Source organism: Sinohyriopsis cumingii, chromosome 19, assembly GCF_028554795.1.
Source record: "Sinohyriopsis cumingii isolate HCF-2022 chromosome 19, ASM2855479v2, whole genome shotgun sequence".
Classification (NCBI taxonomy): Eukaryota; Metazoa; Mollusca; class Bivalvia; order Unionida; family Unionidae; genus Sinohyriopsis; species Sinohyriopsis cumingii.
Window position 1 is genome coordinate 23,136,678 of NC_142979.1, and position 27,543 is coordinate 23,164,220.

Below are 27,543 nucleotides of genomic sequence, written 5' to 3' on the forward strand. Positions count from 1 at the left end.
TCATTTTCTTTTCAATCATGTCCTCCAATAATAATTGGAGGAGGAAATAATTAGCTTAGCCTCGGGACTAAGGCTTCTACAAGAGGAATCCATTGCAGTAGTGGGAAGTTATTATTACATTAATATAGTTAGTTTTGTTTTGTTAAGTTTTGTAAGAATTTGTTTTTATTTTGTGGTTCATGTGAACCTTTATGTTTAGACATTATATATATATATATATATATATATATATATATATATATATATATATATATATATATATATATATATATATATATATATATATATATATAATTATATATATATATATATATATATATATATATATATATATATATATATATATATATATATATATATAGATATTATTGTTAAAGGCATATAACATATTTACATTTCCAAAGCAAAGTTAGCTTTCTGGAAAACCACCCAAATAAAGGAGTTCTTACTAACTTTTGTGATGAATCTAAAACTTTGTATTGTTTTAAATTTATAATTTATAATCCGCAACAAAAATTATGTATGTATGTATGTGTATATATATATATATATATATATATATATATATATATATATATATATATATATATATATATATATATATATATAAACCTTGATGGATCACATAAAATTGTAAAATAAAAACTATGCCATTATGCAGATCGACTATTAACATAGCTGCTGTTACTAATAGCGGTAAAATCCATAAACAGTGTGTTGTGGAAAGAAAGCATTGAGACATTAAGGCCATCACATCTTGCACAAAGAATGCTGATTGACTCTACAACTAAAAGTACAACAGAAAATCCTTTCAATTCCATCTTCACAAAATCCATTCAGCAGGATTTGACCATGTTTAAAACCTGCCTTTAGTGGTAAAAAGGTCAGAGGTCAAGTTCACATGGAATTGTTATTTACACATGATTATTTTCAGGCTAGACACCATATTGTTACAGAACTTTGTGAATGACCTGCACTGGCTATAAGAATCAAACTGATGGATGAAGAAAAAGAGCCATAGGTCATGATCACTAATGGAAAGAAAGAAAGATATGGTTGTTGTATTTGGAATGTAGAAGAAAATTAATTTGGTGTCAGAATGGCAAAGGTCAAGGTTATATTGTTTCCTAGAAGTGGTTTCAGCTGAGTAAAACTCCAAAAATAGTTCTAGATTAAATGACTAACTTCCATTGTTTACTTTCATTACTTCTGTTTGGGGTTATAAGGACACTCAGATTTTTGGGCTAAAAGCTTAATGGTCAAAGTCATATAAAGGGGTCAACAAACGAGGTCACTGCTACACAGAGAGTGAAACGATTTAAGTGAAGTAACACTGTTCATACACCACATAATTGTAAAGAACACATGCTGATATTTGGAGGAAAAAATGTTACATTGCAGATATTGGGCTAGACACCTTAAAGGTCAAGCTGACAAAGACCCAAAGAAAACAAGTTGTTTCTTCATGATAACTTATTTTATACATCATCTTTGCTCATAATTTGTATTCAGCCCACCTTGGCAGAAGCTGAACACATGGTGATCACTTTGGCATCCATGTACATGTCCTACCATACATTCATGTACAGCCTGGGTTAACGTCAGTTTAAATGATTTTTGGTAATGTCTTTTCTAGCTAAATCAGAGACAGATTTGATAAGAGGTGTGCTGAATACCCTGTTATGCAAATGAATTTCTTGCTCTCATTTGTTATGGAGGTGAACATATAAGATAGATTTTCTGAAAGAAGTTGTTTTCAAGGCTTATGATGTAATGTGAAACCTATCTGTTTCAAACACTCGGTATTGTAGATTCTGATATATTTGTTGGGTACAGTATTTTGTGTAGATTTTCTAATAGCTATGAACCATGAATCAAAACAAGTGACTTCACTAAGAAATTTAAATTGCTTGCAAGAAAGAAATGTATTGATTTGGGAGTCAAAGAGTCAAAAGTAGAGGTCAAGATTGTGAGGTATACATAATTTTAAACCTTTCTAAAAGGTAACTTTAATTGTAGACATATTATGGCATGAACATATGAAGAAGGAAAAAGCTGTTGATGTAGATGTTGGACCACACGATATAAAAGCAGTTTACATTGTAGCTTTTTTTCTACATCATGCTTAAGGAAATATATGTGATTTCTCAAGAAAGAAAGCAGCATTATTACTTTTCAAGGTTAAAATGATAGGGTCAGTATCACTATGGCCAGTATCACTACAGCCTATCATTAAAGGCTGTCTATAGTCATACATACCTTGCTACGGTCTAAACACATGACATTCAAACACAGGATGGGAATATAATGCACTATTTGTGGTGTGTGTGTGTGTGATATTTGGATTTTTAACGTAGTTTTAACAATTTTTCAGTCATATCGCTACGATGTCTGCATTATGGCAGTTTATAGTGATGTCTAGCACTGGGGCATCATGCCGCAGACATGTAGCATAATGTCCCACCCAGTCACATTATGCTGACTCCGGGCCGAATAGTCCTAACACTAACCCCTTAATGCTGAGCACCAAGCGAGGCAGTTGTTAGTACCATTTTTACAAGTCTTTGGTATAATAATAATAATAATAATAATAATAATGACCTTATTTAAAGAGGGTAATACAAGTAGCGAAGAACTAATCTACCTTGAGGCCCTCATACAAAGGAATTTATTTATCTGCATCTCTGAAGCCACTGGATATATTGGGTTTGGAAGAAGGAAATAGATTGGGCATTTCGAATCTCATCTGGAATACTATTCCAGAGCAGAGTTCCAGAGTATTGGAAACTTTTTTTTAAATAACTCCTTATTTGGTATGGGAATTATTATACTGTTTGGTAGATATGGATCGCAGGTGGGAAGTATTACCAGGTAGCCTATACTGGAATAGTGATTGTAAATATTCAGGAACACTATTATGGAATATCCTGTATATTAATTTGGCTTTTCTGAAACAGATTCGGTCTTTAACACATTAACCCCTGAGCCAAACAGCTAGGCAGTCCCCTGAAGCATACTTGCAGAGATCACCTAGAGCAGTATTAGCCTTTCCAGTGCCTGTATCCCTGAGACTAGCTGACAGCAATTGGATTGCAGATTTTTATAGAGGGGGCTACTTGCAATAAAATTGTTATTATTTTATTTCTATTCATTTAATTCAGCTGAAATTTGGCATGGCAGTTCTCAATAAACTCACCTACGTAATGGTATAAATTTCATGCTACATGCAGAAATAAAACTAATGCATGATGGTGAAAACTAATGATGTACTTGCCAATTTGCTTCTCTTGCCGTGAATAATCCATAAAATCCATTATGAATTCACAAAGAATTATTAACACCATCAACACATGAAACAATTATATTTTATGTAAACAAAAATTCCACTTGTCGTCTCTTGTAAACTAAACATCCTGTGAATACTGTACACAAATGGGCATATTTTACTTGCTCTTTACTTACCTTTCTTCCTAAGAACTCTCACTGAAATTTTTAAAACTAATAAAACACTTAACAAACCTTGAACTATGAACACTCATGTTAATAACGTATATTTCCCAAACATTTATTTAACGATTATTCAAAAGAAAAAGAAGCTCCACGAAATCAAATGCATTTGCATCAGGGTCTAAATCCGTTGCTGGTCCTTGGTATAGCCTCTTGTCAATGTGTGTTTTATCATTTACGATCATCGATCAGCTCTACTTTCATTTTCTTCTTCTTCTTCAACATTCTCATTTTCGTCACTACTGCTGTTATTTTCATTAGCTTTTTCGATGTCACTATCAATCTCGTCTGATTAAAATCCAAAAAATTCTCCATCAGAATCCGTCAAGTAAAAGTCTGCTCCTAGAGGCTGATTCTCATCAATTTGCATCAATTTAAAATCGAAATATTTTCACTAAATCAACTGATATCGAAGTGAAAAAAATTTCCCGCTGTTCAGCAATGTGCGCTCTATCTACGTAAGCTAAAATTTGATTGGTTGAACTGCCTGCATTAGTAGGAAATGGCTTTAAATCAACCAATGGTTTGCGCTGAGTTAACTCGTAGTGCGGGAGAAAGGCCTTGCTAAATACTGCCTCTTAAACTCGGCGCTCGGGAGACAAGCTATGCAAAAAAGTACGACGAGTATACTCGTCGCCAGGGGTTAATGTGTTAATAGGTAATATTTTTAACTTACCAGCTAAATTTTCCTTGCTTTCTTTCTGGATTTATATTAGCCCTAATGCTCTTTTTTGAAGATGTGCCAGCTTTGCTATGTTTTAATCATTTGAATTACCTCATACTGTATTACAGTAGTCTAAATAGGGTTGTATGTAACTGTTATAAAATAGTGTTATGTGCCTTTCAGGGAGAAAATGTCTTATCCTACTGAGAAGCCATAAACTTGAATTGACTTTTTTACTGATATGTTTGATATGTTCAGAACATGATAGGTTATTTACCAGAACACCAAATAGTCTATCATGACAGACCATTTGCACATTTTTGTCCTTCCATGTCAGACATAGTTCATCACTATCAAGATTTGTCCTTTTTTGCTGTGTTGAGATAAGTAATATTTTCATTTTACCGGTATTTACCACCATGCCATTGCATGTGCACCAGTTTTCTAGCTTGTTTAGAGCATTCTGTAAAGAAATTTTGAGTCCGTGTTTTGTATTTCAGATGTCTGACAATGTTGTGTCATCTGCATAGAGATCTGTAGATTATATTGAGTCTCTTATTAAAAGTGGTAGGTGACATTAATAAATAAAATAAATAGTAATGTACCTTGAATTGGGCCTTGTGGTACTCCTTATCTAATTGTTCCAGGGTCAGACAAAACATTATTGATGTAAACATGTTGTCTTCTCTCACTTAAGTAAGAAGTAAACTATCTAACTGTACTTTCATTACATTGATAGATTTTGACTTTCTTCAAAATGATTTCATGATCCACCATGTCAAAATATTTCCTGAAATCTACAAATATAGATCCTGTTGTTCTACCTTGGTCAAGTGCTTGAAGCCATTTATCAGTTAGGGAGATCAAATCAGTCTCACAGGAATGTTTCTATCTAAAGCCCAATTGATTAGGGTGTTAAACATCAAATGTTTGGTTAAATATGACATGAATGAGTCATGGACATGTTTTTCAATCAATTTTGACAAGTTTGGAAGTATTGAGATTGGTTGGTAGTTATCAGCATCATCCTTAGAACCAGCTTTGTGAATAGGAGTTACTTTTGCAGTTTTCCATATTTTCTATATGACTGGGATGGGGATCGAACCCACAACCTCTTGCATCTGAGGCAGACGCTCTAACCACTAGGCCACCGGAGTGGTTCTACTTGTGGTACTCTTGTCATATATACCAATGCATGTTTTTGAATGAAATTTGTTGTGACTAAAATTGTCAAGTATTTTTATGCAGTCACTTTTAAAGTGAATAAGAAACATCATGCTTTTGGAGTTATGATAATAAGAAGTATTGTATTATTATAAAGTATAAATTTATTACTATTTGATTAGGAGAACAAATATTCCATACAGATTTCAAATTTATATTCAGCTCAAGAAAGAGGACATTGATATTAATTTTCGAGAAACTGAAATTAAATTACTACAAAAGATGGCATCAGGCCTGGTCAGTGACATCACCACAATGAAGGAGGACATGGCCACTTTGCAAAACTCTATGTCTGATTTGTCTGAAGATATGGAAAAAGTGAGGGACAGCACCACAACAACTAGGGGAAAAGTGGATGCTGTGCAGACAAACATGGAAGGGATTAGGAAATCTCTGGAAGAGGTTGGTACTGTAATACAGTAGAAACAGTCTTGAAAGACCACCCCTTCTGCCAAAACATTATGGTCCCTCAAGACAGGTGGTCTCTCATGACAGCTCACAACACTATATAATCAATAAATTTGTTCATGAAGAGTATGGTCTTTCAAGACAGGTAGTCTCACATAGCAGTGGTCTTTCAAGACAGGTTTTACTGTTGTAAATTTAAAATACGTTTGGCATGTTTTCCTTTGTAAATACTGCACATATTTTTCTTTATAAATACTGCACTACATTAACACATACTTAATGCCATATATCATGTGTAACCCTCATCTGAAATAAAATGGAAATAAAATGGAAACATTTTACCAGGAATTATAGGTTATTGCGTTTGTATGGGAAAATATGAACAAGTTTTTCAGATAGAAATACTGCATGACCTTGGGAGTGCAGTATATTCATTCGACAAAACGAGTTCATATTTTCCCATACAAATGCAGTAACCATTTTATTATATGCTCATTTTCTGATTCTACCTAAGGCTTAATTATAGAAACAAAATTACACTACAAGAAACAAAATTACACTACAAGAAACAAAGTAACTGAATGTATGCCATATTCCAAATTAAATACACAGTGCAGATTCATCATTACACAACAACATTATAATTGTGCACATAACTCCACCCAGATAAATTTGAACTTATTCGTATGCTAGACATAAGTTTTGAAAGAAAATGGCATTTTGGTCTACTTGAAATTGAAATTTGGTGTCATATTGTAAATGAATGCGCATTGCAACAACTTTTCCATTTGATCTGGAATGAATAGATTTTGGTATTTTTGTTGATTCTACAAAAATTTGTGATTATGGACTGGATTTATCTATGCCAGTCCTACATGAAGTAAATTGGATTTCAGCATGGTGTTGACATCTGCAAGTGTCTTTCTGTTCTGTCATTGAATGTTTGAAATAATAATGTGGGAAAAATATGAAGTCTTTCAATTGTAATTATAAAAAGACACTATGGAATATAATGTTTATTTCACTTTGAGTACTGTAAGGAGGATGTAATTGCACTTGGAATATAGTCGAAATTACAGTACAGTTTTGAAATGTGTAATCAATCATGAGAACTCATGACATGGCTCATGTAATTCGGATTTGTAGAACTAAGAAAGAACATTTTGAGGAAATTCAGGATGTAAAACTGTAAGTATATTTTTTCCCATTCTTATTACTAGCTAAAGAAGACAGTTTATGTCTTGTCACTTGCATGTTATTTGTAAGGACCCTGTCTGGCATCTATAGCTAGCCTAAATCTGAAACATTGTATCAAAAATGTTAACGTGGAATGTGGCAAATCATTGTAACTAGTCCTGCAGGTATTGATGGATGTCATTGATTTATGATCATATGAAGATGTACATACAGACTAAACATTGTTTCTATAATTATGTGAGAATAATTATGCAAGAGTTACTGCCTTTGCAGCTGGAGGCACTTGCAATACAGTTGTTTGCATTTGAGAGGCTATTATAGACTCGTTTCCATCACAGAGGTTAGGAGGATACAGGAGAGGTGACTGTATATTTATTTGAACAATTTCCTTACTGTATTTTTAGCTATTCGTACCGACAGTACGTCATAGTGCCTTATTTCATTTTCCTCAGCTATACAGCAGTGAAGTATGCAGAATTAATTAAATTGTTGCAGTTATTGTATTTACCAACTCATGCATGCTCACTAAAATTCTAAATTCCTTTTTTCGTCAACATTGAAGATGGTGTTGAGCAGACTTGTATTAGAAGATTTATGATGAGAACATTTAAGTGATATACAATATAAAATGAATCATGGAATGGACAATATTAGAGAACGTTTTCTCTTTCAGCTCAGAGTTATTCATGACAAGATGGTCTCATTCTTTGACAAAAACCCAGATATTCTTGACAAAGAAATCACAGAATCCATCAGAACTATTGATATGGATGTCAAGCACCTGCAGAGTAATTTGTCTAGAGTGGAAACAGAGCTACAAGCGCTAAAAGCAAGAGTATCATCACTGGAACATAGAGTGGAGGGAGTAGAAGGAAGAGTGGAGGGAGTAGAAGGAAGGCTTGCTGCTGTAGAGGAACAAAAGAAACATGAGACAGGTACGATTGACATTTTGGAATGAGTGTCTTCAGCATGAGACTTATTATGCTGTATTCCATTATGTTGTTTCGAAACTTTTCCATTATTTCCTGTACAAACTAGTAAAGGGATCAGACTATATGTTATCACAACATTAGAGTCTTGTCCCATACAATTATTACATATCATTATATATATATATATATATATATATATATATATATATATATATATATATATATATATATATATATATATATATATATATATATATATATATATATATATATATATATATCATAAACATAGGTTCCTAAATATTACATCTACTTCCATCTAATTTGATGCTGTGAAAATCAAGAAATGAAGACAAGAGAGAGTATTAAGTCAGTGGTTGTGTTCAAGTCAATACACATCCGTAAGTTTAGTTTATAGAGTATAAAAAAAAAATTAATTATGCTTGAAAAGAAGTATTGGCACAAGAAACTTTCATTTCTATCTGCTTTGACTGAATGTATATTTTTCTAAAGTATAATATTCTTTAAGAAGCTTTAAAGCTATTTAATGTAGGTATGTATATTTTCATCTTGTTTATGTATGTATAGAACTTGGTCGAAAGGAGAATAAAATCTAAAGGTTTTCCATTTAATTTTTTTTATATCTATTTCTCTGAACATCTATTTCTGAACATCTGTTTCTCTGAATAAAACCATATTGGCATTTGGAGTTTGTATTATTTTTAGTACATCTCAAGTCTACTCAGGTTAGTCACTCCACAGTCTATTTATCACATTAAGTTCCCAAAACAAATGTACTATTGTTTCTGGTGAGCCATTATCTATATCATTAGCATGTATTTTATGTGAATAAAAAATCAGCAGTAGAATTATATATATTGAAACCATGGTAATGTTAAGTTGTTTGTTACTTTAAATACTTTAGTTTTAAACAGCACACATTACATAAGTTCTATAAAAACTGTATTGTACATATAAAATAATCATTGGCATAACAGTGGCAAAACCCGACACAGCACTGCACCAGCAGAGATATGGATTATTAAGTAGGAATACCTCAGGAAGAGAGCCTTGGGGGAGTGTATAGGGTTCTAAAGAGTGTCTGACACCTGTATGTGGAGCCACAAGGGGCTGATATGAGGTATATAGGGAGACTGATAACAGAAACTTGATAAGACTGATCCTGAGGATTGCTATGATAACAAACATCAGCTGATACTACATACATGCAGAGTAGGAAGCGGGTATGAAGTATATGGGCATAATAGTTGAGTACATTTAAGTACTGACACAAATTGGGGGTCAAAAGCAAAGTTGTGAATGCATGAAACTTGGCAATAGATCCTAATGGTAATTTGTAGACGACATTTAGTATGATATAAGCCACAAGTTTTGTAGATATTGTGTTGGTTTATCTTTCCATAGTTCACAAGTTATAATTTCCAGCTGCAAAACTGTTGAAAAAGATCCACTGTCATATGCTTCATTAATTGCTCTGATTAGAAATTCACCAAAATCCAGAATTTTTTAAAAAAGTTATGCTGTAAAACCATCCAATCCAAGACATTTGCTATTTTTCACATTTCTTTTGGGGTAATTTTCCTGTCGATGTTTGACGACTGATCCAACTTAGGAATAATATCATTTAAATTTCTTTCCTCTATTTCATTTTCGTCTTGAGACAGTTTTTATAAAAACTCCCAACTTCTCTAAGAATATCAAATTTCATTTTCATCTGGAAATATTTTGTAAAGATTTTAATTTCTACTTTCTAGGTGACAAAATTATCTTGTTGGTTTCTCCCCATCCTCCACCCATTCTGCTTTTGATTCATTGAAACTTCCTTAAGTTAACTTTATTGTATTTTTTCCAGTTCAGTCATTTTGTTTCTAATTCTAAAACATTACTTTCATCATAAGGGCTATTTTGTAAAGACCATATTTCATGCATAAGATTTCTTCATGCTTTATTTTACATTTCTTTTTATGGTATCACAGACAAGGACTCGCTACGCTATGATAATGGGACAGTTATTGCTTTAGATACTATCCTCGTGACAGTACATTCTGTTAAGCTAGCAGCATGAGGTATCACAGTACCAATTGTTTTTCCATATACCTCAATGCTAATGTTTTGTGAAATAAATATACTTTCTATCCTTAACTTCAGCATGCATGTCACTCACTATCATAGAGAACAGTGCTAGATTGTCAATTTAACAATGACATAACCAGGTACTCCATTGCATTTAAGAGAGATAACTCTGTTGTAACTAGACAGAGGTAAGAGTTATCTAGTCGCAACAAGCACATTTTCAGCCATGTGTACCATAGTTTAAAAAAATCATAAAAAATTGCGCAATTGGTACCCTTATACCTTATATCAAGCATATAAAATGGTTTTTATATGAATCTCCATCAAAAGAGCATCTAGACATCTAAAACTAACAAGTCTGATATACTTTGTTTTATATTTCAATCCTGTTCTAATGAGGCATACAGTAAGTTTATTCTTTTAATGGAATATTTAATTTCATTTACTTATTTAGTGTCTTTAAGAAAGCTGTTGTTCTGTCTCCACAAACACTTACCTGTAATAAAGTCATTCAATCAGATTTAGTATCATAAAGTGGTCAGACCTATAGCTTGCGTTTCTTATTACTTCATCTACTTTTTTTGCATGAGAGAGGCTGTCATCAGAAAGAAATCTAATCTAGCTTGTTTTAAAGGATTTTCTTCTGCTCATGTATATATCTTTAAATGAAGTTTTTTTCTAAATTGGTTTACAAGACCAAATATATCTTTCTTGCACTATAATTCATTTCTTGCATCAGGATTATTTATATATATATAATTATATCAGTCCAATTCTGAACCAAATTGAATCTACTACAACTGATAATGGAATCATTTTCATATTCTCTTATAATATCAGTTATCATATTGTAAAAATTTTTACAATCATTATTTGGTCCATATATATTAACTAGATATTACATTTTTCATTTATTTTTATGTAAGGTGCAATCAAATTGCCATCATAATCCTTTTTCAATTCTTTTATGTCGTATTCAAAATTATTAAATAAAATGCAAACTCCTCTTGAATTTGACCCATAACAGTTAAAGAAACATTCAAAAACCAGTCGAACTCTGATGATAATTTATCTTAAGTGAAATGTGTATCCTGTAAATAATATTTATTACATAGTCAGTACACTTTGCCTATAGTGTGTTCAGTTTAATATTTTTGATATTATACATGTGAACATATCACTTTATGTGATTCTGATTGATCCAGATAAGCCCATGAAATTTTTGTGCAGTATTCTCTTTACTGATTGGCTACAATCATGGGAAAACCTTTTTTAACCCCACTTTCTATAATTTTTTGCTTCTATTGAATATTTTTGGCTGCCATTTTTTTAATCAATTCGCGAAAGGGAATTGGGGAAAAAATGGTCTCATCTACTTCAATATTGCCAGTTTACCCCCACAAAGGTTTGTAATGTCATGTATCATAACGTTAAAAATTGCAAAACCCCAAGACAAGAACAGTAACAAGTAAAACTACCGGTATTGCTTAGATGATAACGAGGGTGGGGGTGGGGATGGATGAGCGCTATGTCTGTAGCATGGAATCCACCCCATATGCAAGCTTGGTTTTAAACGTGAACTTACAGAAGTAGAGGGGCCCCAAGTGACCAAGTGGTCTAAAGCGCTTTCCATTACGGATCACTGCCATCTCACCTCTGTCTGCGCCGGTTCGAGTCTCGGATTCAGCCATTATGGGTATGTGAGAAAACTTGCCAGTAGCTTCTTGTGGGTCGGTGGTTCTTTCCGGGGGTTTCCCCTGGTTCTTCCTCCACCATTAATACTGGCCGTCATATATAGCCTACCATGTGCTGAAAAATGGCGTTAAACCCCAAAACAACAACAACACAACAACAACAGAAGTAAATAAACTCACCTTTGCTCACAGAAAAATGTAGACATAAACTGGTCTCCCCAGCTGACAGAACTTTATCCATCCACAGCATATTTATGCAATAATTTATTTTCTTATTTTTATTAACATCCCATTAATCTTTGAGACCATATTCTAGAAAAGACGGCTGCTATGTAACTACACCATAAGAGTACGCTTGTCCATAACCTTGCATGCACTTTCCTAACAGTATTATGTTCTAATTATAGCATCTGCCCTATTTCCAAGAAACATACTGGTTTTACTTTCAAACTTTTGACCTCGATTTCTATTTATAGCAGCTGTATGGCTTAGTTAGGAGAGAACAGACTGGTTTTCTAATTTTTAATCTTGCTTGCAGATTCATTATTGTAATTCATATTTTATACAGAACTAGTATGTAGGTATTTGGCGCTAAAAGTCAAGTCAGATTTATTCTAGCAGATGAGTGTATTTGAGCAAAACTGTTTTTCAAATAATTTCACAGATGGATTAGAAAAAGACGAGAAGCTGATTCAAAGATAAATACATGAATTACACAATACAGCGTTCCATTCTAGGGCAGCTTCGCGCCTGCTGCAGGCAGTGTGGAAAGGATTTTAATATTGGCCATGATGGTAAAACAAAGAAACCTTGAATTAGCTTGTTTTACAAACTCCAATACTAAGGTAACTTGTAACTTCTTTTTTAAAGCAGAACTAATAAATGCAGAGGCAATATTTACCAAGTTCTTAATAGAACATGGACTAGAGCAGTAGAAGACTACGTTGGTCCTTTGTTCCAACAGATGTTTCCTGATTCCAAAATTGCACAAAATATGCATCTGCAAGAACAAAATCATCTAATATTATTAGGTGTTTAGCAGAAGATAATTCGCTTAAAATTGCAGAAGCCATGAAAATTGGGCCATTTAGTATTGCAACTGGCAGGAGCAGTGATTATGATGACAAAATGTTGTATCCAGTGTGTAAGAGGCTTTGACAATGAAAAAGGGCAGAGTCAGAGTGCTCTTCTTTGATTATCAGAACTAACAGTAGATTCCACTGGAGAAACATTTTTTTTGTGCTTGATGCTGCTTTGAATAAACATAAGTTGGCAGAACTCTATGGGGTTTTAAGCTGATACTGCATCATTGATGACTGGAATTCATAAAGGATTTGCATTCTATATTTTGAAAAATGTCTCCATCACTGTAAATATCAGGTTGTTCCTGTCATTTGATGCTTCTTGCTGAAGGAAAGGCTGCTGATAAATTAGAAGGAGAACCCCTGAAGTATCAAGTTGGCATTCTACCTGACAACGTACTTCATGCGGACAGAGTTGATGTGCAATGGCATCTTATTTCCCAGCTAAAAGACCCAATAACTGGAAGATGTAAATTTCCTCTTCTTTGTTAGGTTACGAAAGGAATATTTGTTCTTTACCATTCTAATGCTGTCTGTGAGAGATTGTTCAGTATTGTTAACAAAAATAAAACTGAATTTAGATCCAGGCTCTGTAACCCAGCACTTGGTTCTCTACTGGTGTGCAAAACATTCATAATCTCTGCTGGTACAAAGTGTTTTCAAATGCAGTATGGGAGACTTTTGCTTTTTAAAGCTCAAAGTGCTGTATACGAAAATTAGAAGCAGTAATTGATGTTAAAAGACTAGAAAGGGTAAATAAATCATTTTGTACACATGCTCATTGAATTTTTGTATGTTATATGTGGATTACACTTTTTAAGCTCAGATTACTGTTTTTGTCCACTTGGATTACACTTTTACACGCCAGGGTTTGGCATGTATGCTGCCTTTCTATAATACCACCCACTTTTGTGTATCATACATGACCTTGACGCTACAGAGCTCGGCAGTAGGCTACTATCTCCTGCCACGTAAACTCGTCGCCAGGGGTTAATGTATTAATAAAATTTGTTTGGTCGCATATTATATCATTTAGTACTGACGCTTTTCTGTTAGCAATACATCCTGAAGCTAATTTGTAGACTGCATTTAGTAATGATATAGGGCACCAGTTTTGTAAATTTTGTTTTGGTTTATCTTCCTTTGGTATACAAGTTCTCAGCTACAAAACTGTTGAAAAAGATCCTTTGATGTATGCTATAATGACAAATTCCCCAATATCACCAGAAGAATTTTTACAAAATTATACCATGAAACCATCTAGTCCAAGAGTTTTGCTATTTTTCACATTTCTGTGACAGTATAAAAATTCTTTTAGGGTAATTTTTCATTCAAAGCTTGACGACTGGTCTAACTTAGGAATTCATGAATGTTATAATTCTAAATAAGATCATGTCAGTTATTTCCTCTATTTCAATTTCATCTTTATACAGTTTTTCTTGAAAATTCCCAACTTTTCTAATATTAAATTGATTTGTTATAATTTCATTAAATATTTTGTAATAGTTTTAATCTACAATTTCAAGGCAACAAAAGTGTCTTGTTAGTTTCTCTCCCTCCTCCACCCATTTTGCTTTTGATTTGATGAAACTTCCTTAAAATTAGCTTTGTCATATTTTTTCCAAATTAGTCTTTTTATTCCAATTTCTAAATCAGTATTTTCAGCAGAAGTGCTATTCTCTAAACACTACATTTCATTAATGAGTTTAGGGGCCCTGAGTGGTCTAAAGTGCTCTCTGTTACGGATCACTGCCATCTCACCTCTGTCTGCATGGGTTTGAGTCTAGGATTCGGCCAATGTGGGTATGTGAGAAAGCTTGCCAGTAGTTTCTCGTGGGTAGGTGGTTCTTCCCGGGGTTTTCCTGGGTTCTTCCTCCACCATTAATAATGGCCGCCATGCATAGCCTATCATGTGCTGAAAAATGGCGTTAAACCCCAAACAACAACAACATCATGCCAAAGTAATTGAAATGTGCTAGCAAAGAATGGATTTGGGAACAAGTTTCTTACTTCTAGATTATTGTTGTATAGTCATTTAAGTTATATCTGGAAAAAAGATATATATTGCAAACCTATTATTTCAGCAAATAACCACACAAATCTGTTCATATAACACAAAATAGTCTATAGCATTTTTTGAGAACCATTTCTCAAAATGAGTGTATGTGTATTCAATGTTAAATCCCACATGCTGTAAATTCCTTTGATCTGCAATTCTGCATGATATAAATAATTATTCAAACCATTTACAACTTTCATTACTGTGCTGTGTATTTGAGTTTTACACACAATATGGAAATTAGTCAACATTAAATTCCCTGAGAGATAAACACGTAGAAGGTGACAAAATATTGTGCATATGCTAATGTGTCAGAAGGATATTCTAACACTGAGATTTTAGTATCCATGGCTTGACATTAGAATTTCTTTTCACTTATCCACAGGATCAAAATAAAATAATTTGTACTGACTGTGACTAAACTTTAGTGTTAAATTGACGTTGGTACATGTATTTATATACATGCTGTATTCAGTTCATGAGTTTCAACTGGGAAGTAGATACTTGAATCAATCTGCCCGTTGTGATGCCTCAACCTTGAATGTTGTTCACCGGCTTCTACCAACTTTTTCACATTATTCTGGCAGGAGAGAGGTAATCTATCCCAAATGTCTGAGTCCAGTTTGGTTCCTGACTTATTTTGACTAAATGAACTTAAAACTAATGTAAAGATTGTGCATGATTAATATAATTTCTGTTAAAGAAAAATGTAAAATTATGGTTTCAGTCTCGTACCACATGATACGATATGAATGGAATGAGGAAAAGGTTATGGCAAGCAGCATTTGTTAACTTTAGATTGGGATATTTGAAAATAAAACTTCTTGATCCAATAATGGAAATTAGATTAATACAGCAGAATCCCTGGCACACAGTCCAGAATTGACTTTAGGTACGTACCAGTAAGTACAAAATATTGTGCAAATTTTGCACCTTTATCCCCGTTTTATTGCTGCAGGTAATTATAATACAATTGGACAGTGTACCCCTGTTTTTAGGCAGCCCAGGAAGCATAAGTCCCCCATGTTTTATCGTAGCCTTCATGCCTATAAGTCAGGACATGGTAGGTTTTTGCGGGATCCAATGGATCCATCTTATATTACCGTTTTGCCATCCAGTAACTGTCCATGACCATCCAGCCAACCAAGTAGGCAGTCTAGCTGACTTCCCAAACAGTCCACCTTAGTCCCGTTACCTTACTGAAAGATCCATCCATTTCACCAGGCCAATGGCTTCATCACTGCATGCTTAATGATTCACTTGTCTGTAGTATGCACAAGGCTACAGTACATTGAACTGCTATTACTGGGATCTTAGAGATAAATCCATCCATCTCACCAGGCCTATGGCTTCATCTCTCTACAATTACCACTGAAGAGAATAGTAAGTGTGAAGACAATCCTGCACAACAGCATTTACTCAAATCGGACTTTGGAACAGACTGGAACCATTTCCTCTCATTTTTCAAATGTCTGGTTTTTCACATGAACTCTGAAAAGTCTGATCTTCACCCATCCTAGAGCTTTATCCTCCTGGGTATGGAATGTCTTACCTATCACAGTTTACTCACTCCGTCTTGTTTGAGTTACACAGATCATCACACTAGTTGAGTACGTTTCCCACATGATTTGGACTGCACCGAGATAATTCAACTACTCAGGGTGGCATCAGATTTAAACCTGATATGTTGTCTCTTTATGTACCTCTTTACAAACGACATTGTTGTCTCTGTGGAACCCTTTTTCCAGTCCACTTGATCCAAAGGTCAGGATTACAACCAAGGTTCAATCATTCCTGTGTCAGTGGTAAAAGCTAGATTGGTTCATGACAGGAGATACCCGGGAGAAGCACCAATTGACGTGATGATCTGTATGGATGCCAGTACATGTATATATATGGTTAGGATGTCCACCTTTTGCCTGTCTCTTGTACTGTCAGTGACAAGTAGGGTCAGGGGGCTGCCTCTTCAAATTAACCTTCTTAAAATGAAAGTGGTTATAAATGTCTTTAAATTCTGAAAGGACACCAACTCTGCAGGAAAAGAGTCCTGATTATGTCAGACAGCTTATTAGTTGTGACCTATCTCCTCGAAAAGTGATCCCAAATCACCCAACCTATGGGTTATGGTGTGGCGGTTCCTATCTCGGTTCTACCACAACCACATCAATGAACACATCAGACAAATTCCGGACAGACTCTAAGGAAGGGTCAAATCATTCATAAGCTAATGCTCTTTCCCTCATTCTGTTTTTTGTCTGATTCAAATGATTTTGGGGGTATCCAATGATAGACCTGTTTGAGACAAGGTGAAATCACAAAATGCCCACCTTTGTTTTTCAAATTCCAGACCCCTAAGCCTGTGTAATGGACACAACACCAATCAGTTAGAATGACGTGTGGGCCTTTGTCTACCCTCCCATGGCCTTGGTGCTGAAAATCATTAAGCAGTTGAGGGGTCAGAAGTACAAGATGATTGTCATAGCCTTTCTCCAATGGGACAAATCCCACATCAATGATCTAACAATAAGTCTATCCAGGAAGATTTCTTTCAAGTCGAATATTCTCATATAACCAAGGTACACAGCAGTTCAGGGTTCAGAAATAAAATCTGATTGTCATAGCATCTTCAGTGAGATAAGTCCTACATCAATTATCTAACAGAAAGTCTATCCTGGAAGATTCCGTCCAAGCCAGATCTTCTCCTACAACTAAGATACACAGGTATACAACCATCATCTTTTTCTCCAACTCTTGTAAGAGCAGCCTTGCAAAAGAAAACATTTAGACCTTCAATTGTGTAAGGATGGAAATTGACGTGTTTTCAGGGACTGGTGCCGAGTTAATAACATCGGCCCTCTGGGTGCCTTGATCCAAGAACTTGCCAACCTTTTTATCTGGCTCTTTGAGAAGAAACAGTTGGCCCCAATTACTATTAAAGACTACTGCTCCATATCTGACAAATTCTGACATCATGGCAGAAGCGATATTGGTCATGATAAAGAACTGTCAGACTTACTAACCAATTTGGATTTGGATTGACCTTGTTTCCAAAACAACGTCTGTCCATGGGTTTTAACATGGCTCAATTCAGAGAAATTTGAGCCTTTAACCTAGACCTTGCAGAAACTATAGTCATACTAAACATGTTTCCTGATAACAGACATGTCAAAAGCTGGGGCTATGCAAAACCCTGTATAAGCCCTCAAGCACTACTTGAAACACACAGAGGTAAATCATGGCACATGCAACTGATTTTCTCCTGGTGAAGGCTGGGAAGCAGTATATTACTCCTCAAACCCTCTCTTCATGGCTGAAGTGGGTTATTCTCCCAACATGCACTAAAGTCTCAAAAGACCATAGTCACATGAGTATTTCAGCTCATGATCATCGAGCAGTCTTAGCAAGCCTTGTATTCAAACACTGCATTTTGAACTGAGATATAATAGAATTTGTTGGCAGGCATGAAGAATCAACTTTCTCCTGTTTTTATCTCAGGGATTTATCTTTGCAGAGACCAACTTCGAACATCGTGGGTAATGTGGCAGCGGCCAAGATGACCACGAGATCTAGTTAAAATCAGTAATACCTTTAAGCTTCACTGAATTCGCCAGGGAAATTTTGTTACTGAGAAGAATTCAATTATCTTCTTAACCCCAGAAGTGAATCACAGATCACGTGGCCATAGGCTATGTTGTTTTCAAGTTAGGAGAATGGGTTATTGTTTGCATTTAGAATTGAGCCTTGTATTCCCTAGAAGGCTACCTAAGGTATAGGTAGAATGCCCATCACTACCACATACCATCTATCCTCATAATCCAGGAATGTATTTGAGGGAGAAAGCACATTTTTTCAAAACATTATGCCTATCTGAAAATACTTAATGTATCACATTACTTAAACACTGTCCCAGCTATCATGCCATGCAAGCAACCTTGTTGATATGTTGATGAGCTTAAAAACTAGCAACACCAGTGGCAGCAAGAGAAGGTAATGGGCAAGAGTTATTGCCCTTCATCTCTATCATATAGACAGAAATTATGAATAGTTATCTGTATAGTAGGGCTGGATTATAGTGGTACTACATCTTTATGTCTCAGCATTATTGTGTTTGTATGTATTCTCAGAGAAACATAATTTCACTCAAAACATTTACTTTGTGTTCACAAAATTCAGGAAAAGTTAATTTTAAATATCTACTTTTGTTCAATTTGCTAGCATAAAACCCTGATGTCTCATTTAATGCCAGTTTGAAAATAATGATTGCTAGCTTATAAATGTCTCTCTTTTTAACCTAAATGTGCTTTAATTTCCACCCTCTGAAAACAAGACAATATATTTTGACAAAACAAATTTGATAATTATATATTTTATAGTAAAAGACTTAAATGTCAGTAAAGAATGAAATCTTTGACATTTCCTTTCAACATTCATTCATTTTGTCACCTACACAGCCATTTTCATTTTATCACTCTCGCAGGCATTTCATTGACATTTTATTACTCACAGCCATTTTCATTTTGTCACTTTCGCAGCTATTTTCATTTTATGACTCGCACAGCCATTTTCATTTTATGATTAGCACAGCCATTTTCATTTTGTCACATTCACAGCCATTTTCATTTTATCACTCTCACAGCTATTTTCATTTTGTCACTCTCACAGTTATTTTCATTTTGTCACATTCACGGCCGTTTTCATTTTGTCACTCTCACAGCTATTTTCATTTTGTCACTCTCACAGCCATTTTCATTTTGTCACTCACAGCCATTTTAATTTTGTCACTCGCAGCTATTGTGATTTTATCACTCTTGAAGCCATTTTCATTTTGTCACTCTCAGCTATTTTTATTTAATCACTCTCACAGCTATTTCATTTTGTCACTCTCATAGCCATTTTCATTTTGCCACTCTCACAGCCATTTTCATTTTGTCACTCTCATAGCATTTTCATTTTGTCACTCACAGCCATTTTCATTTTGTCACTCGCAGCTATTGTGATTTTATCACACTTGAAGCCATTTTCATTTTGTCACTCTCACAGCCATTTTCATTTTGTGATTCTTACAGCCATTTTCATTTTGTCACTCTCACAGCCATTGTCATTTTATCACTCTTGAAGCCATTTTCATTTTCATTTTATGACTATCACTGCAATTTTCATTTTATCACTCTCACAGACATTTTCATTTTACCATTATTACATCCATTTTCAATTTGTTACTGCCAGTGCTTATCTACATATTCTGGATTTTACGTTCGTTTTTTATGGGTCGGTTACTGTTCAATGGACGTCTGTATGTTCCATGGGATGTAGTATATATTCCATGGAAAAATATCAGTTTTAGGGGACATATTCATAGAAAACAGAAGCTGGATAAAAAAAAGGAAACTGTCCTGAGTTGCCAGTAAAACATGGAAATATTTCTGTGGAACTATTGATGAGGTCTGAAATCAGATTGATATGACCAAAAAAGAAATCGTCATTTTTGAAATAACAAAAGTAAAATATGTATGATCACAGCTTATATTATAATATGTTTGTACCAAATGTATGGCAATTTAATTGAATTCATTTCTAAGCAAAATTTAAACATTTTACAGCCATTGAAACATTAAATGTAACATTTTCCATATTTCTTTCATTTTCTAATAGTTGTTACACAGGCATTCCTATATATATAAGGTCCCATTATCAGATAAAAGCAGTATAAAAATCAGAATAGTGATAACAAAGGAATAGTTTTTATTCTAACTGGGTGTAGAATGGATCTGGGATAATGCATGTAGGGAAAACATGCTTTTCAGCTCAGACCTTAATAAGATGAGGTTGCAAGAACACCAAATGCATGTGCTAGGTAAAGAGTTGAAACTGATTCATTTAGGTTAACTTTAATCATTATTTGAGGTCTACATTAATTTATTTGAATTTCTTCAGAAATAAAAAGTAAATATAGGAAAACAATTATAAATCTAAATACAGACTCATGTCACATGAATATATTTAATTTAATGTCAAGATTGACTGATATTTGACTGGTTAAATTTAAAGCCATACTTATAATAATCACCAATGCCACTGAGTTCTAGACTTGCATTTCAATTTTAAACTCAAGTTCTTTTGTTGAAGTGAAAACCTGATATATTATACTTTATGAATTATCAAGCTTTATTGTTGGATTCTTGGACATATTTGTCTTGTCAGTGATCATGTAAAAAAATATGCAAACAATTATTTGTATCGCATCCAATCTGAACCAACAGTTATAGAGAAATGATAATTCATAACATGAAACTGCAGAAAATAAATTTGAGAATTTAAGATACTAAGCTGTGGCTATGGCAACTGCATTAACAGTTAAATCCATGAATATCTGTGTGTTTAATTCATCATCCATGAAATATCTATGACCAAAAGGCTACATCATGTTTCTTTTCATGAAGCTTTGACATTTTTCTGTTTCAATACAATGCAAGAACTATTTTGTGATGTGAAAATTTGCTCAGCCAGCAGCCAGATTCAACATGGTGGTTCCTTTGTTCTATGGCTATTCAAAAGAACAGGTTTACTCCTCGATGTTGGTGTATTCATTCCAAATTTCAAGGAATAAAGGAGTAATATTATCTTCTATGTCTCTAACATTCAGATTCAATAATTATTAGTATTTTTTTTTTTTAAAGCAATTTAACATCAGGCATTATATCTTTGACTCTAGTTACAGCTCAACATTCAAGGGATTTGGAGTAATAACTGGTGTAGAATAAGCTGATGGCAATTGCCATGTCAACTTTCTCACACTCTTCTGACTTGGAACAATTTTCTTTTGAACGATTCTCTGATGTAGAGCAAGATCTTCCTGTTAAGGACTATTTAGAGGGTATCATCTACAATGTGAAACATTTAAATTCATCAAATTTCACAATAACATTTTTGACAACTGGATTTTTCCATCAGTTCCTGGAACAAATTAAAAAGGAATTCACATTTGATTCATCCCAGTCCAAGTTTACTATTATAACACAGCATGATTGACTAAAATGTATACTTATTTTTAATTGTGCTGAAAGTCTAATAGAAGTTAGGGGTTTAAGGTCAGTGTAATGGAAAGATAAGAACTTCATCAGAATGGCTATTAATCTATTTTTAGAATCCCCTACCAGTGAGGATAGTTTCAATTCCACATGTTTATCAGGTATAATGGACTCAAATGAAAGTTGTAGTCTTAGAAACCAGGAATTATCTGATGAGAGAGCTGACCCACTTTCTAGGGTTCCTGCAGTGAATAGCACTTCAGTGACTATGACCCTTATGCCACCTACAGAGTGCCCTACTAGAGATCATAGACAGCTCTCTCCATGTATGTGTAATACTGACCTGCTGCTGACTGTAATGCAAACACTCCAGAAGCAAGTGGGCAAGATGCAAAAACAAATTGACAAGCTAATAAATGAGAAGGTTAAATTAGCTGCCCAGAGAGAGAAACCTTTGACTATCAGCAGACATTCACAAACCATTGGTCCTAAACCTATTTCTCTAAGTAAAAGTTTACAGACACATGAAGTATTGCCAAAAGAAAACCCAAAGCAGTTTTCTAACTCTGCCGCTAACTCAGCCAGGACTGATAAAGTTAAGAGTAATAAAGCACCATACAGACTACCTACATCAATAGAAAGTAAACATAATACTAAATTGTCTTCTACCAGCAGAGATAACATCCTCCTTATTGGTAGTTCCATTTTACATGGAATTAACAACAGAAGGCTGAGGCACTGTGTTAGAAAGCATGCCATTTCAGGTGCCAAAATACAGACAGTACTGGAAGATATAAAAATATATGATCTCTCCATGTTTACTAAAATAGTCCTCTATATTGGAGGGAACAATGCCAGTGAAGGAGACTGATCTAGAACTTTTTGAAGAACTATATGACCAATTATTTACACACATCCATAAGCAAAATCAAAGCTGTCAGGTTGCACTGTGAAATGGCCCCCAGGGGAGATTATGATGTGTTAGATATCAATAAGGTCATCCAAGACTGGCAAGTGAATGGAAGTGTGATATTGTTTACAAAAATACATGAGTTTCCTGGATGAAGAGGGGCAAGTGATGCAACATTTATTTGGAAAAACAGATAATATTCACCTGTCTTCCAATGGGGTGGAAAAACTGGCAAAAAATATAAATGCAGTCATTTGTGTAGTCTGGTCTTACAGCCTCATTACAAACTTCATCGGTCTCTATAAATCCAGTGTAGGTAAAAATAGCACCAGACAGTATGGTCAGCCATATCAGTACCGTCAATACACTTTGGGATGTGATTACTGTGGTGAGATCAAACATTCATCACAGGAATGCAGGCACAGACAGCCAATACAATGCCATCAGTGTGGTAGCTTTGGACTCAAAGCCAAAACTCACAATAGATTTATAGAATAGGAAAAGGGCAATGAGGCCATCTCAACTCCACAGGAAGACTCTATTCAGCGGGAGGACCAATCTATCTATCAAGGACTGTCATATACACCAGGCATCCCTTGTCAAAACAGATTTGATCCTCTTGCTGATGCATGTTCTGAATGTGGAAACTTACCAGCTAATTGTACAGATTCAAATATGACTTATAGTTCAGATTTATACTAAGATTATAAAAGTAGAAAATGCAGTTGTAGAAAAACTAATTTGTTATATAGAGTAATGATAGTTGTAATGATGATCACTGTGAACATAGTTTTAATACTTTTAATGTCTCCTTGAGTGCCTCTAATAGCATAAACATTAATCTCATGAATTTAGGAGTTTCTAGCAAATGTTTACACATAGGTCACTTAAATATTCAGGGTTTTCATGGAAAGATTGATCAAGTGAAGTTACTGCTAACCTCTGCAAATAATAATATCCATTTATTTGGACTCTCGGAAACAATGTTAACAGAAAATCAGGGTGAAAATGTCTTGTATATCAGTGGCTACGACAAACCTTATCGAAAGGATAGGAAAACAGGTGGCAGTGGGCTCCTTGTGTAGGTTAGAACTGATACTATTTGTAAAAGACGGGAAGACCTAGAAATGCGTGAAATAGAATCCATTTGGCTACAGATCACTCCAAAAAAAGCTAAGCCCTATTTAGTAGGTTTTGTGTACAGACCCCCCATCATCACATACTGAATGGTGTGAATATTTTGAACTTCAAGTAGATAAAATTTCAAAAGAAGATAAAGAATTTTACATTCTAGGCAATATAAATAGAAACCTTCTCAATGATCAAATAAAAGTCAATTGGATGAATTTTATTGCTTCATTAGGTATGGAGCAACTAGTAAATGAACCCACCAGAGTAACATCTACCTCTAAAACACTTATTGATCATATTTATACCAATATAAAAGAAAATGTTTTGGAAGTAATGGTTCCAAAGATTGGTATAAGTGACCACTTTGCAATTTTCCTATCTGTTCATCAGTATAGTGAACAAGCATACCCCTTTAAAAACTCACAGGATAAAGAAAGACCACCAGCCACGCTGGATCTCCCCAGAAATTGTAGAAGCAATAAAGCAAAGAGACCAACTAAAATCAGTAGGAAATCAAACTGAATATAGAGTTTGGAGAAATAAAGTTATTAAAATGATACATCAAGCCAAACAAGTGCACTATAAAAAAGTGCTTGATGAAAACAAAATAATCTCAAAGCTATCTGGAAAGTGTTTACAGGGTTTGGTGCAGGCAAATGTAAGAGTAAAGCTGAAATTTTATCCCTCAATCATGAAGGCATTTACACTGATAATCCAGCTGACATCTCAGATACTTTTTAACAACTTTTTTGTTCAAATTGCTGAAAAACATAAAGAACCCAGAACTTCATCTGATCATCTGGAACATTTTTGTGCTAAAATACTACCAAACAACGTTTGAAATTCCTGAAATGAGTTCCGAATTTGTGTTGAAATATATTAAAAAATGGATGATTGTAAAACTACAGGACTTGATATGATTGGACCAAGGCTAATAAAGGTAGCTGCACCTGCAATTGTAGAGATTACAGCTTTCATTTGCAATGAAAGTATTAGGTCTAATAAATTTCCACAAACATGGAAAACTGCCAAAGTTATACCATTGCATAAAGCAGGAACAAAAGATGATTTAAATAACTACAGACCCATCTCTATCCTTCCTTGTCTCTCCAAACTTCTAGAAAAACATGTACATGATTTTTTTTTCTCAACTACTTAAACAAACACTTATGATCTTATTCATGATAATCAGTCTGGATTTCACCAGAATAACTCCTGTGAAACTGCACTTGTCTCTTTGATAAATGGCTGAAAGCATTAGATCAAGGAGAAATGGTAGGCACTATTATGGTTGATTTTCATAAAGCTTTTGATCTTGTAGACCATGAACATTTGCTTGAAAAACTACAAATCTATCAATGCAGGGAAAACTCCCTATACTGGTTTACTTCTTATTTAACTGATAGAGTGTAAAAAGTATCTTTAAATGGCCAACTTTCTGAAAGTAAAACTATTAATTTTGGAGTAGCACAAGGCTCCATGCTTGGGCCTGTGTTATTCGTACTATTTATCAACGATTTACCTCTTAACATTGGAACTTCATTTTCTTCCACTCATCTTTATGCAGAATATACTACACTGTCTGTGATTGGTAAAACCAAAACAGTACTTGAAAATAACTTACAAGATGCTCTCAACAGACTTCAAGTATGGTACAAGGAAAACAGTATGATCATAAATACAGAAAAAACGAAAGCCCTACTAGTTACAACACAACAAAAACGAGCAAGTCTAGATAGCAAGAAACTCCAGGTTCTGTTTGACAATGTGAGCCTCAATAACGTACTGGTACAAGTTGCTCTCAACAGACTTCAAGTATGGTACAAGGAAAACAGTATTATCATAAATACAGAAAAACAAAAACCCTACTAGTTACAACACAACAAAAATGAGCAAGGCTAGATAGCAAGAAACTCCAGGTTCTGTTTGACAATGTGAGCCTCAATATGACCTCTCAAGATAGAATTCTTGGTGTATTCATGGATAACAATCTTACTTGGTCTATTCACATTAAACATATTTCAGAAAGGTTAACTCTTATCTTTGGCTACTGAGGAAAATCAAAACATACATTCCTCTTCAGTATAGGGTCATCTTTTATAAAAGTTATATTCAGCCATATCTGGACTACTGTAATGTTATTTGGGGTAATATCTCTAATTCAAACATAACAACACTTTTAAGACTCCAAAAGTGGTCTTGTCATTTAATTCTAGATCAAAGTATAGAAAATTTTCAGGATGCAATGAATACTATAAAGGTTTTAACAATACATGAAAGAATATTTCTTAGAAAGGCCAAATTGATGTATAAAGTATCCAGAAAAGACATTCCTGTCTATCTAAGCAATATCTTTCACCAAAGAGATGCTGATGGCACTCCAAATTTAAGGTCCATAAGAAGAAAAAAGTAAATTATACCAAGGCCAAAAAAGGAATTGTTTAAAAAAAGTTTTCAATATACTGGTCCACTGGTGTGGAACAACATTCCCAGTGACATAAGGCAGGCTCCTAGCATTTTATCTTTTCACAATCAATGTCTTAAATAGATGAAATTTTTAGAAAATTGAACAATTCTAGTACAAAAAATACAGCCTGCTTTTCCGTAATTTTACATCATTTTCATAGCTGAATTTTTCCAAGCAGGATTATATTTTATGTTTTATATATGTTTATGTTTTCACTGATGCCTGTGAATGTGTTCCAGGCTTGATACTTTGAATTTTAAAATTACTTAATTATTTTTAGTGTCAAGCCAGACTCTTCACATCATGTTGTATATACTGTATATATTGTACATAACAGATAGAAGGCCTCAAGGTAGATTAGTTCTGTAACTAATTGAGTTACCTTCTCTAAATAAAGTCTTTATTATTATTATTATTATTATTATTATTATTATTATTATTTAAATGGGATAATATTTCTGAGCTGAATTCAGTAATGGATACTTACTGTACAAAATACAAAATACATTTTTCTGGAATGAGCTGTGCAGTAGATTATTTTCATATTTAAAAGTTTTCTCTTCTGTAAATCATACATAGTATATAAAGATGTTTTTCAGTTTTGCAATGAAAGTATAGTAGTTTTTAAAAATATAAACAACACAGTATATGGGTGTTGAATTAGTTGCATTTACTTTTTTAACTCTTACATTATTGTGCTATCTTTTAAAATAAGTATAAGACCAACAGGAAATTTCATCCGTTGAAAATAGCGGACAAGAAACAAGCAAAAATGCCAACAATTTTCTCCATGGAAAAAGCTCTTAAGCATTTAAAACAATGGTATTTTAATTGTGAAAAAAAATTCTATCTTCAGAAACCACAAGAAATGAAAGACCAGAGACTGAAGACCTCAGACAGCTTAAAAGTAAGTCAAATTTACACACATTCTCATAGAGAGTGACAGCCTCTTACAAGTTAAAAGTCAAATTTACAAACATTCAGAGTGAAGGCCTCAGACAGCTTAAAAGTAATTCAGTTTTACACACATACACAGAGGCTGAAGGCCTCAGACAGCTGAAAAATAATTCCAATTTACACACATTCACATAGACATGCACGACTGAAGTCATACGTCTGTTCTTATTTGGTCAAACTGTTCAGTGT

The 27,543-nt window shown here is 34.1% G+C and overlaps 1 protein-coding gene across 1 annotated transcript in view; it reads left to right on the forward strand.

Annotated features, from left to right (window-relative positions):
* The window catches only part of LOC149775273 (uncharacterized), a 40,922-nt gene extending 13,580 nt beyond the window's left edge, over nucleotides 1-27,342 (forward strand). The window contains exons 4-6 of the mRNA XM_089943613.1: nucleotides 5,558-5,797; nucleotides 7,674-7,935; nucleotides 27,254-27,342. Of these exons, the coding sequence (XP_089799739.1) occupies nucleotides 5,558-5,797; nucleotides 7,674-7,935; nucleotides 27,254-27,333 (582 nt within the window). The 3' untranslated portion in view covers nucleotides 27,334-27,342. The remainder of the gene's footprint in view (nucleotides 1-5,557; nucleotides 5,798-7,673; nucleotides 7,936-27,253) is intronic.
* The last annotated feature ends 201 nt before the right edge of the window (nucleotides 27,343-27,543 follow it).